The 13615-nt window shown below is 42.4% G+C and overlaps 1 protein-coding gene across 1 annotated transcript in view; it reads left to right on the forward strand.

Moving 5' to 3' along the window:
- The window catches only part of LOC146834591 (ferric reductase 1-like), a 285647-nt gene extending 272320 nt beyond the window's left edge, over positions 1 to 13327 (forward strand). The window contains exons 13-15 of the mRNA XM_085600125.1: positions 4540 to 4674; positions 4765 to 4796; positions 10563 to 13327. Coding sequence (XP_085456251.1) covers positions 4540 to 4674; positions 4765 to 4796; positions 10563 to 10652 — 257 coding nt within the window. The 3' untranslated portion in view covers positions 10653 to 13327. The remainder of the gene's footprint in view (positions 1 to 4539; positions 4675 to 4764; positions 4797 to 10562) is intronic.
- Positions 13328 to 13615: the final 288 nt, after the last annotated feature.

The raw sequence follows: 13615 nt of genomic DNA on the forward strand, positions 1-13615 counted from the left end.
AACACATTTTGATGCCTGAGTTTTGGCTTTTTCAGCTCGGTAGTTTACTCCTTTGGGAGTATACTTTACTATTTCTAAAACAACTAAAACGTTGAATACTTCCATGGGATATCCTGCTTTTCAACAGTTTCCAAAGCTTTACGTTTTTAATGACTCAAGGAATATGAATCCATATTGGCCTCTTTCAGATTTTCTTCTGGTCAATTGCTCATTTCCATCATTAAACCTCATTCCCCCCATATCTTTCCTCACTTTGGCAAGATAGGGGAAATGGATCACATCCCAGGCCATAATTACTGTCTCCAGGTGTGGTCCTCAGTCTTCTCGAGAGGCATGGTTTTAAAGTTTTCTAGTCAGGAGTGTCTGTGAAAGTTATTCTGAGAGTGTCTGGCTGGTCTTTGAATTCTACTTTTAAAACTTTTTACTGAAAACCAATTGCACATGGCTCCTTTGCAGTGTTCAATTTGCTTTAAAATAAACATACTATGAGCCTCTGGTCTTGACGTAAAATGCAGATTTTCCAGCTAATTATGCAAGAATGTCCTAATTTTATTAAAGACATGGAGGTGAGTATTATCCCTTCACTGTTATTAGATGTCTCATATTACCCAGCCAAGTGTGTAGATATTTCGGACTGTTTCTTATTTTGCAGTTCCTTAATCAACAGTTCTAAATTCAAATTGATTATATTGATAATTGGGAACAACTGATGGCTGTTTTTCTTATTATAGTCTGCATCATTTTCATTGTTTTTCCTGCTTACCTGCATTAAGCTACAAGGAAGAGGAGGACAAGGGCTTCAGAGACTATTTATAAGACTCTAAAATAACACCTGTGTGGACACCACTTGTTCTTCATCATCACCCAGGGTTGCTGGGATATGTAGTTTTTCTTTTTTATCTGTTCCACTGAGTTCCATCCGCTTTTGAATTAAATGCAACGATAAAAAGCAAAATACTTTATTTGATAATATTAAGTTTACTGCATGATTATTTGGGAAATCCGCATTTTCTAACAGTCTGCCAGCCTGATTCTGTACGATCTGCAGACGATTAAGTAAAGAAGTAGGCAGATTTAAAAATAAGTCATTGCTTTATATTATTCTCTACACTACTAAAGCTGCCACAGCAATTCAAATGCAAAAACAACAGTTGATGGACAGAATGCAGAACAATGTCATACATTCACCCCGGTACAGAGATCTGGGCCTAAATCCATTGTTTTTTTGCTCACCATGCCATTCCAGTTTGAACCCGAGCCATATGCACATCAGTCTTGACCCTGTGCCTCATGGGAACAGTCCAGCCTGAACTGCCAAGCCAGGTCCTCCCTGGACTGGAAACAAGCATCCTAGGACCGGTTTCGGGGTTTCACCACTCTTCAGCCAGGATAGCTTGATTCCAGTGGCATGGAGAGCACGGGACTCACGTCTGAGCATACCCGTCCCACTCGGGGTGACAAATGCAAAAACAACTGTTGATGGACAGAATGCAGAACAATGTCATACATTCACCCCAGTACAGAGTTCTGGGCCTAAATCCATCGATTTTTTTCTCACCATGCCATTCCAGTTTGAACCCAGCCATATGCAAATCAGTCTTGATCCTGTGCCTCATGGGAACAGTCCAGCCCGAACTGCCAAACCAGGGCCTCCCTGGACTGGAACCAAGCATCCTAGGACCGGTTTCGGGGTTTCACTCCTCTACAGCCAGGATAGCTTGATTCCAGTGGCATGGAGAGCACAGAACTCACGGCTGAGCATACCCGTCCCACTACGGATGACAAATCCGAAAACAACAGTTTATGGACAGAAGGCAGAACAATGTCATACATTCACCCCGGTACAGAGATCTGGGCCTAAATCCATTGTTTTTTTGCTCACCATGCCATTCCAGTTTGAACCCGAGCCATATGCACATCAGTATTGACCCTGTGCCTCATGGGAACAGTCCAGCCTGAACTGCCAAGCCAGGTCCTCCCTGGACTGGAACCAAGCATCCTAGGACCGGTTTCGGGGTTTCACCCCGCTTCAGCCAGGATAGCTTGATTCCAGTGGCATGGAGAGCACGGGACTCACGTCTGAGCATACCCGTCCCACTAGGGGTGACAAATGCAAAAACAACAGTTGATGGACAGAATGCAGAACAATGTCATATAAACTGGTGTAGCATGGTGAGCAGAAGAATGATAGATTTAACCAAGATCTCTTGACTGGGGGTGAATGTTTTGATTTGTTCTGCATTTCGTCCATCAATTGTGTGTCTTTTGCTGCCACAGCAAGTCAGGCTTTTTAAAATGAAAGTAATGGCGGAGCCTTATACAGTTTCTTTTACTGGAAGAAAGAACCGACACTTCGCAATAAGATCTGATTATTTATCAGAAGAGCTGGGTCCACATTCACACCTAGGTTTTTCCACAATATAACTGTAGAAGTTAAAGGCCATGAGTTAAAATTCACAGGGGTATGAGAGGCAATACGTTGTAGGATTTTTGCAGTATATACACAAGGTACAAATAATTAGAAAGTCCATGTTGATGCTCAAATTCTTATGTTGTCTTTATTCTTGAAGTGCTCAATGTTCAATACAGCCTTGGTGAGCTTAGAATTCAATACAGCCAACGTGTTTCGCCCAGGCATGGGCTTATTCAGGGCAAGGTGAGAAAGCCAATAAAGCGCTTCTGGGCAGGTTAGGTGTAGGCGTAGAAACTCGAATAGTCGAGGAAAGGAAATCTGTTTGCACTGTAAATCTGTGTCTCTCCCCGGTCCAATGTGGATTATTACATTTGTGTGGAGGGAGGTGCTTCCTGTGTGTCTGCTTGTCTAAGCAAAGTGTGGAATCCAAAAGTTAAATATATATGTTAAAAACATGGGCCACAGCACCTAGAGAACTCAATAGGTGATAGCAGGGGAGGGTGGCTTAGGACAGCTGCACCTGTTGCTGAGGTCAGGGAGGGACGCTGTATTTATTAATAATGTATGGGTAACTTATTGGTTTAAAAGTACTTACTGCAGACTAACTTGTGTGTCCAACAATTTTCAGGCAACAATAAAAAAGTCAATATAACTCTGGTGATTAATGTTCCTACTGGGGAGAGATTGGAATTTTATCTAGTGGCGCTTCTGACTCATTAAAATCGAGTGCAGAGCGTTAACTATGCCTGCTGCACAGAGCATGAGCCCTGCAAATCACAGAACTATATTTTATGTGGATAGCTCAGTGGGTTCATGCTTTTTCACAGAGGCCCTTTTGTTACTTCCAGTACATGAGTTACAATCCTAATATAGCACAGTGACCTATGAACTGTCATCAAGGAGCTGCGTGTAAAATGCATGGTATAGGTTAGAACCAGAACCAGCTTCTCTGCTAAGGCGAAGGAGCGTCACCCCGCTAACAGTAAAAAGAAAAAGAAAATGATAATAACACAATGTTAATAACGTTACGTTAATATAATTTTTTTCTTCTGTAAGGAGCGAGCCAGGTTGGGGCAGGGCTGGGCTGGGCTTGTCACAGGGAGAGGAAGGAGGAGTGGTTTCTGCTGGAACAAGTGTGCATGACTGTTTGGCTGACCGGCTTGGGCCGACCAAACTATCTCGCGCACTTAGCATGTTCTCCACTGGCTGTATTATACAGCCTCAGTGGCGAACATGCACAGCCTCCCAGTCCCCGACTGAGCACCGAACCACAGCGCTCAGACCAATCACGACGCTGGTGACAGCAGCGTCACTATTGGCTCTGGGGAGCCTGGGTGCTGCTGGGAGGCAGGAGAACAAGGAGATGGGAGAAGAGGCTATGATGGTGACCAGCGACAACAGGTGTTCTTCTTTATTCTAAATTGCACCCCCCACCACCACCACTAGTCCCTACCAGCCGACCATGGTTAGAACGTTGATATTTTTTTTTCCCGATCTTTGATTATCCTACTAATGCTAAAAAGGTTTTGTTTTCTAGAAATGCATTCTTATTAGTAAAGCCATTCCTACCAGTGCCACGTACTGCAGCAAAATGGCATTTTCACTGGTATTGAAATCAAATGGCCTTCACACGAATCAATACAGTAACACTAGCCTTAAGCACCCAGCACTGGTATTAGCATGGACTATGGACCTCGATTTAGTTGAAATCTGGCTTAAGTTTCCAAACGCTCCAAGAGAAAGTCTCAATTATGTTTCCATGTTGTGTCCTATGTAAATTGATGTGGTTATGCAGTGATGTGTACCCGATAAAAAGAGTTTAGTCTGTGGGCTGTCATTAACAGCCTTTGTTGGTGTTATTGACTGTGTATCTGTCCTTGTTCCTATGACTGGAATCACTATGACCAAAAGTAATGCTCTGTTTAAAGAACTGGGTACACTCTAAATAAAAAAATATGGTTATAACATTTTTCACACATTTTTTCCTGGAAAATGATGTAACTTCATACACTGCACGTGTTATATTTGAGTTTAGTCTAATGTGCAGCCTGGGATCCTAATCATGGTAGGATTGGGCCTTATTATATGAACACAAAGGCATTCACCTGTCTTTTTTCATCTTCCAGTTGCTACCAATTTCCTTGGACTGCAGTTGATTGACCACAGTTCAAACCTATGGCTAGTAAAGGTCATGGGAGGATTTGTTGGATGGGAAGTGCTGACAGCCTTTATTCTTGAAAATGTTTACATCAAACAAAAAGGTGACTATATCCAATGATAAACAATCTTATTTTCTGTCCAAAAAGGTTAAAACCAGAATATCTCACTTTCTATTTTTGTTTTTTTCTCAGATTCAAGCGGGAGTGCAGCATCAGAAAGAAAGGTGAGGTATCCTCTCCTTATCTGTGTTGTGTGTCTGTGAATATTATCTTATGATGGATAGAGGTCTTCACTAACTGAGGGAAATCTGTGTCTGATGTTCCTAATACATCCGCGTTGTCACTACTTACATGCAATTAGACAACTGCATAGCTACTCTATTGTTGCAACATAATACATTTGAGCTGTGATGTCCTAATGCCTGCAACAAGAGGCAGTAGACAATTCAACAGGCAGGTCTTTATGCAGAATTGCAGTTTTTTCTTTAACAAAGAGACAAGTAGCTTTTCAGCATCTCTTTCTTATGAACACTTTCTGGAAATTCATTTTCATGTGTTCATAAGGAGGCACTAAAGGAGGTATATTTACTTTATGATCTTCTGGGTGTAGGAGAGTAGGATCTGCTTCACATGTTTACCCCCACTTTTTGCCGGTGTTTCACAGTTTTTCGACTTTAGTCTGGCTGGGACCCTGCTATTCAGGGCCCCAGCCTAGCTGTTTCCTCTCTAAATTGATTGCAAGAACTTTAGGTACACTCCATATTGGATTCTGGGTCACCCTTGTGAGCCCCTAGTATATGGTATACTATGTACCCAGGGCATAGGTACTCCAGAGGACTACCAGGGGCTGAAGCATGTATTGTGCCACGCCTGGAAAGCCATGCAAAATGACACTACAGGTCTGCTACTGCAGCCTGGGTAAGGTGGTGCATGCACCCCTTACTGAGGTATAGGTTCCCTATACCTCACCTATCACTGCACATACAAACCTATCAGTCACCCCTATGGCAGGCCTTGTCAATCTTGAAGGCAGGGTGCTTGGTTATATGTGAGAGGGTGCCCAGGTATGAGCTGAGCCCCTCTGCAGCCTTCGGAATCTCTTCTCCAGGGTTGTCAGTGGTGCAGCCTGACCATATTCTCTTAAGTGCATTATATCTTAAACGGTTAATGCTAACTTTGGACTGACTGCAAGGAAACATGTCGTGTTTGGTGTCAAACACCTTGGAATCATACCCCCACATCAGTTCTTGATGTGAGGATATGATCTCACCCTTCTAGAGGGAGAAACATGACAGCACTGATATACCCAGTAGAAATCTAATAGAGCCCTGGCATCACCAAATGGATGCTGCAGCCACAGACACGAGTCTGGCCACCTGCTGCTGGCCAAAACTCCGGCAGGGGAGGACTGGACAATAGGTTTCCTGTCACAGGGAGGTATAACCACCTCCCAGACAGGCTTATGTGTATTAGGGCTGGGGGGGAGCACTCTCTGAGTGCTTTGATGTCCTGCACTGGGGGCACATTTGGTGTCCCTGTGCATAGTCCAGCTCAAACCGGTTCTCTGGCGGGAAACTGGACAAAGGAAATGGGTGTAGTCACCCCTCTTTCCAAACCCTCCCATAGGTGGGTCCCCAGAGCTAGTCCAACCCCTTCCTTAGGTATAAGTAAGGAACCTCTGTAACCAGAACTTTAGATATCCCTGGATGAAACTCTGAAGCTGAATCCTGGAACTTCGACGCTCTACTCAAGACTAGAGGACTGAAGAAATCTCCCTTGGGGTCAAGGAGTGACTCCCCTGCTTGGCAGGCACCAATGAAGCAATTTGCCAGTCTGCAGCTCCGAAGCTCCCGCCGGACTCTGAAGTATTTGTAGCCCAGGAAGAGGATTTCCAGACATCTCAGAGGCCAACCCGAGTCCCCAGCAAAGCTGCAACCCGCAGCCCTCGCGAATAGCGTGAAACCGGAACTCCTTGTCACCGGGTACTTTTGCAAGTGCATTAACTTCTCGACAGCTCATGAAGTTGTGCTTGGGCTGACTTGTAGCCCCCACCTCGAGCACAGAATTCACCGAAGATTGTCAGCCTAGTCACCCCGAGTGACCCATAGACTGCCATTTTATATTTCGTCTCGAGGTCCCTTTGCAATCCCTGGTCCATCGACTGGTGGGTCCCTGAGGGGGTAACTTTGAATTTCTGTGAGCTTCCCTGATTGCTTTAGATGTGCCCTGACTCCCTACCAAGTGGTGAGTCCCTCAGACCTTGCTGGTCTGCACCGAAGCATCTTTCTTGTTTCTGCGTGGGTTGCTGTTGCCAAGGCTTGTTGTGTCCACCCGGGCACCGACGCTGCAGCACTTGACATCCTTTGTGGGTCAGCTATAATCCAGCTCCTGGTTGTCTTCAACACCTCCTGGTCCTCGTGGCTGAAGAGTCAAGCTTCACCTTCTTCACCTGAAATCACCCGACATCGGTGGGCATCTGCTATCGCCTTCCTGGTCACTGGCTAGTGACCCAGACTCTGTCCCCTCTGCTTTCAGGTTCTTTTCATCTTCAATCCAGGCTTGGATCTCTTCGGGCACTTCGCATCTTCCCGGCAGCAGCACTTCTTCGCCAGCTCCCATTGAAATCGACTACACGCGGCATGACATCATTTGACACCTATGCACCGGCTTCCCTGGGTGAGGTAACACGAGTACTCCGGTGCTCCCGTGGGTGTTGACCCTAGAACTTCCTAAGTCCAAAAGGGTTTGGTCCTGACTCACTTCTAAGTGTCCCTAATCTTTCAAAATCTATCCACGACGTTCCCCATAGAAACTAACGGGAGCTCGCGGCTGTGTTCACACACTGCACACGGCCCCCATGGGTCCCCTGCGTCACTACCTTGGGTGGTTCCTTGGGGTCCCAGCGATTCTACAGGCTCTAGGCCTTGTGTTTAGTTAAGTCGTGGTTCTTATACCACTATTTTAGTATATGGTTTGGCTTGCCCCTAGGGCCTGTATTTGTGCTATTCTACTATAATATTTGAAGTGTAACTTATGCGTTTTTACCTCTAGCCTCATAAAGAGACAAGGAGGGTGTGTTTAGTAATAAATACATATATTTTATATATATACCTGGTGTGGATGTCTTTCATTTAGGCACTCAAGAGATTATAGACTGGTAAAACAAGCTGCTTTACATTCCTTCAAGACTTAGCCTGAAGGCTGCTCTCCATAGCTACCACTAGGATAGCTTTCAATAAAGGTTGTCTTTAACCTATAACCAATAAGGGGTTGTTTGGACTGGTACAGGGTGCCCACTATAATTAGTGGACCGCATATATCAGGCCAACTTCTCACACCGGGGTTCATTGCAAGAAATCAGGAATCTATCTACTGGTTACGACGCATTCATTCCAGCAGCCAGTTTAGAAAGTGACATACATTAAACTGCTTCATATAAAGTATTAGAATAGTTTACAAGCTCTGTATTGCCATAGTTATTTCAAAGTTTCAATTCTGCCTTTATTTTGCACACCAGCAACCAGTAGACATCCTTACGAGAAAGTTTGATTTTGATAGTTTCACTCTGTGACTTCTTTGAGTGCAATTCTATTCCAGATATAAAAGTTGAACCTCTGCTTTTCTCACAACTGCTCGAGATTCCGGCTGCAAAGAGAAACCATTGAAAACCCAGAACCTATATGGCCTTTTTCTAAATTAAATTATGGCCTCTGTAAAATAGTGATCAACCCTATGGTTTGCAACTTGATTTGTACAGGCTGTGAGGACAGTCTCTTTAAAAGTGTTATTCCAATATTTTATCTCAGAGACATTGTATGCCTATCTCACGGAAAGTGATGTTGAAATCGAGGTGAAACTTGGCAGAACTGGTGTTGCTTAGACCAGCCCCTCCAGGAGGTCATGCTGCTGGTTAACTGAGTGTAGGAAGCACAATAGCTTTCCTTACGCAGCCCAAGGCTTTAGAAACTGAAGTGAGTTTTGGGATTAGTTGGGATGGAATGTGTTAAAGATAACCATGGGTTTAGAGCACACCTAGAGTCCTTGCTGTTGACATGGGCAGCTGCGCCCACTTTAAACATAATCTGTTTGAAAGGGGTGCTGTGGTAGACATCCAGGAGATATTGAGGCCACTTTTGGGATGTATCCTTGTGTAGGCGAGTCCAAGACCACTGCTAGACAGGCCAAATTAGTTCTTTTTGGAGCTAAAGACATTTATTGGTTCTCAGTTACATATTTTACTAATTTTCTGTTGTAAAACGAATGTTTTACAGCATTGTTGGGGGTTCTGCAAGAAATGAGGATTGGGCAGGGGAACCTTCTTGCGAGCCTTTAGACAGTGATGTACCACTGAGGAGCTTTTACAGTTGCCTATGTAGTTTCAATTTCAGGGACCACACGACAGCAAATAATGCAAATGAATGTTTGACTCAAGCAAGGCGACCTATGAATCCTGTGCTAGAATTAAGATATGTGGCTGAGAAGAAGAGTGCCAAAACGAGTTGTAGGCTAAGGTTTACGTTAATTCAATTCCCCGAGAAAGTAAATGGTTCTTTAAAAACTTGTTCACATTTCTTTGAATATTTCAGATTTTTATGTCAATGTTGTAGCTCTTTTTGAAGGTGGTGTCTGAAATGATGTGGCACAGTTCTAAAATTCCAAGACATTCTTGAGTCTTTGAGTTCCAGGTGTAAAGGAGCGTTAAACAATGGCATACAATTCCACAGATAATGAAAGGTTGTGTAAAGAAAGATTTACTATGGAAAAAAGTGACTTACCGGTGGTGCAAGGGGCTTGTAAATAAGGCCCTTGGTTTCTAGCTCATTCTTGCAACTCTTTCACCTCATTTAGACCATCAGCACAAACAAGAAAACCTGATTGTTGTTTGGATGGGATTGTAAAGGCGAATATTTATAGATAAAGATGTGCCGTCTATTAGTGAGGCCTACAGGCTGAGGAAGAGCTGCACATAGGTATGAGCAAACAAGAAATGCATTTCTGAGAGAAAAGGAATATTTGCCAATGAAAGATGTAGAAATGTAGGGCCAATTGTATGAAGCCTTTTTGCATTCGCAAGCAGCCTGATTAAGATCAGAACATTTCCTACTGCAGAAAGTCTTTTTTATTGTCTATGAAACTAAAATTGTGATTAGGTGACATATTGCCGAAATGTAATTTAGTTTTGCGACCAAATACCGATTCAGTATTTGGGAGGGGCGTGTTTAGGACATCTCTTCCAAATACTGAATCATAATGGTGTGTATTAAATCTGGCCAAAAAGCCTACTTTACTGACTACCGAAAGGCAGTGGTAAGATGTTTACAAATGGAGAGGTGTCCTCAAGGGAGAATGAGAGAATGAGAATTGAGAAATTCGAAAAACAAATAAGAGTGAGCAGTAGTCCCAAGGACCACCGCTGCCTCCTCTTACGTTTTTTTATTTATAGTTTATTTTTAAATTCATCCTATTTTCCTTAAAGGAAAACGGGCTGTATATAAAACATGGTTTATTTAAAAGCAATCACATATATGGAGGTCTGCTGACCTCGGCAGGCCACAATCCCTGTGTTGGCTGAGATTAATAGTGGGTCACAATTTGAGACCTCTCTTATTAATATTCCTGAGGTAGGTCCAATTGAGAACCAACTAGGAATTGGTACTTTGCTAATCGAACTAGGAGGTAGATAGGTCGCTTACCAAAATAGCACACAGGTCCCAAAAATACTGGTGGCAAATTGTAATCAGTATTTTATAACTAGTGCTTCGTACATATGTTCTATGGGTATCTAGAACTCGCTCATAATTGCACGAGAAAACAATGCATTTAAGTGAAAATAGGTCATTATTACCTGGGTTGTTTTTTAACCATGTCCATATTGACTTTACTAATGGATAGGGTGAATTCTATCCTATCTGCAAATTTAATACGCACAATGGCAGAGTAGCTTGAATAGTACTTGTGTCATGACTATCTCACCTTTCTTTTCTCCACAGATACACCATGAAGTAATTGTGATTCTCATCTCTGTGGTTGGAAACCTGGCATTTTTAACAGCACTGCTCGTTGGAATCGGGCTATCATAATAAGACTTTTGTTTTAGACGATGAACTTAATAATTTAACTTGGATTGTTGCTAGATGAATTTGTATTAATACATGACTCTACGTTCTGAAATGCCATACAACTGATGATTTTATTATATTAATAGGATGGGCTTTTACATTTCAGCCATTGTGGATTCTTCTACTTAAATAGTGCATTCATTTATCACATTAATGTGTTTTAAGAGTATAAGACAGTCATCTCTTTATAGTATTTGACTTTTTCCTAGGAAGAGTGATAAGATCTTCCTTCCCTCGGATACCTAAGTGCCTTTGGTTATACAATGAGGTAGTTTATTTAAGTGGAGGAAAAATAGTGTTTCTCAGAATTATCAATTTGTTTCTAGATTTAGTTTCCAGAAATTTTAAAAGGTTCCTGTCAAACTCATAAAGCAGCAAGTCCTAGTGCATGCTAGAGAAATGTGTAACTGTTAGTAAATTGGAGACCAAACTTGCAAAATGTGGAGGCATGGGTTCACGAAAGTCTCAACATTATATGATCACCTACCAGACTTTTATCGTGCAGGTGTTTATGTACAGCCGGGACAGGCTTCCTGCTGTATAATCTCTTTCCCCTACTCTACTATCGAGGCATACAGTTGCCTTTCTTCCGCATTCTTTGAAGGAAATATGTTTACCTGGTGAGGTATCCGGAGATAATTGACCAAGGCCTAGGATCAACAAGGCAGAGTTTTTTTTGTCTCCTTATTTACAGGAAGTTGTCAACCCACAGATATTGTTTAAAGTCCCTAGAAGTGCAATGGCAATCTCTGGACAACCCTTGTTCCTTTTCTATCAGACCCAGATGTGTATATGTGAAATGAGCTATATTGTGATTCTCGAATCCCAGTAGAGCAGTGATATTGAGACATAAGTCCTTATCCCTTGTCAGGTAGAAGCCCCTTAGTAACTGATTGGTCATTCTGGCACAAGTTCTGATGTTTCATTGCAATCTTTTTCTTGGATCCAATCGTTCTATCATGTGCATCTTTACTTTAGTTTTTTTCAAAACACAGTCAGTTTGACTAGAACCACTGTCACACTCTCATTAAGAAAGCACATTTACCACACCTGTAATGCGGGATTGAGCTTGGTGCCACCATTCCTCACAAGGAGAAAGGTGCACTGGCCTCTGCCAAAAGCCTGAGAAGCATATTGTTTACTGGTGGGCACATAATGTATTTCCTCCTGAACAAATTCTTCTCTTGGCTACTTGCAGACAATACAATATTGGCACCTTTATATGGGCCCAGAAGAGGGCCTGGATCTTACAAAATGTGCTGGGGGCATATCAATTATCAAGTGCCCTGGAACTACCAGACATGGATGCAGCTGTATAAGGACAGGCACCCTGGGCAACCCTGTGGTTGGCCAAACAATCTAGACCCCGTATATGTTATTTTTTTGTTGAGATTTCAATACTCGCCTTTGAGATTTAATTACAAGGAGGCATATCTTCTATCCTTTCCATCTCCATGTATTACCTTGTGGAGAAACTGGGAGTTCATCCCTAGGAAAACAAGAGAGGGAGTGGGATGAGGGGCTGAAGCTAGCTGCAGAATGCTACATGACTTATTCGAAGAGGAGAAGATAAAAATGTTTGATCATTTGAAGGAGTAGTTTAAGATTGGAAAGACTGATTGTCTGTGTTACTGGCAGCTGAGGCACTGGGCCATGCATCTAATTGATGGAGAAGTGACAATTAGGGCAATAACTAAGTGGGAAAAGCTATTTTACACCAACATATCATCTAAGGGATACATCTTGATCATCTACTTGATAGTTAGGGAAGCCAGGCTCAATGTCCAATTGTCAGACATGAGAAGATGACAAAGCGATTTAAAAAGAGATATCCCAATGTGTCAATAGCAGACACTCTGGGCGGAAGTACTGCCCAGGTATAGTAGTATACAAAATAGAGAATAAATGTATAAGCACATGCCACTATGGCATATTGCACCAATGAAGTTTAAAGTGATATTCTCACACACTACGGGCCTGTCCTAGAGGAAATGTGGCCTAGAGAAAGACACCAAAAAGTATGGCAGTTTTGCCCTCTGTTGCAAATCTTCTGGTAGAAGATTCTTAGCCAGGTGAAAGGGGTGCTGGGCTACCCTATACGACCAGATCCCTCCATATGTTTATTGAGCTTGCTACCCACATCTCACCAATACAGACTGAAGAATTGTTACTAATATGATCCTAGTGATGAAGCAGCTGATCATACACAAATGGAAATCAGCTGTGATATGAACAATCTGAATGGGAAAGTAAGTTATGATTTTTGCTAGCCATGGAAAATGTAATGTGCGACCACCACAATATGGGCAGTAAATGTCAAAAGAAATTGTTTTCCCTGGTTGAATACTAATCTTTTGTAATGAATGTGAGATGTCTGTGATCATTAAGATCCCTGAAACTGACTGTAACAATAGTACTCTGAAGGCTGACTTATTCCTGGATTGACAAGAGTGAAGCTTTAGTTGACTAAGCAAGAGCAAAAGGGATGCATTGTACATGTTGCTTTTCTTTTTATTTCTCTTTGCTGACCCATTAGGAATGCATATGAATGGCTCGTGGCCATGTTCTTCTAAGTTAGCTTTAACAAAACAGATTGTTACTTGACAATGTTTACAAATACCAATAAAACAGCTTTCAAAGAAAGTGGAAGTAGTCAGTAAGCTGCACCTAAAGCCAATTTTCTATCACTTCTGTGGTGCTAAGGTATGTGACCTTTTATTACATGTAGGACATGAAGCATATCTGTGAAACCACCCACAATTAGTAGATATTTCGGTCTGTTTTACTGGTGTTCATCTGCATAAGAAATGTAATGGCTCTGTGGACAGTAATGCGGTCATGAATAACGTTCAAAAACGTATTTTGTCATTATTGACCACGATGAGTTGTGCCTGTTAAACATACCATTTGTCAAACAATTGAAT

This window comes from Triturus cristatus, chromosome 4_2, assembly GCF_964204655.1.
Source record: "Triturus cristatus chromosome 4_2, aTriCri1.1, whole genome shotgun sequence".
Lineage (NCBI taxonomy): Eukaryota > Metazoa > Chordata > Amphibia > Caudata > Salamandridae > Triturus > Triturus cristatus.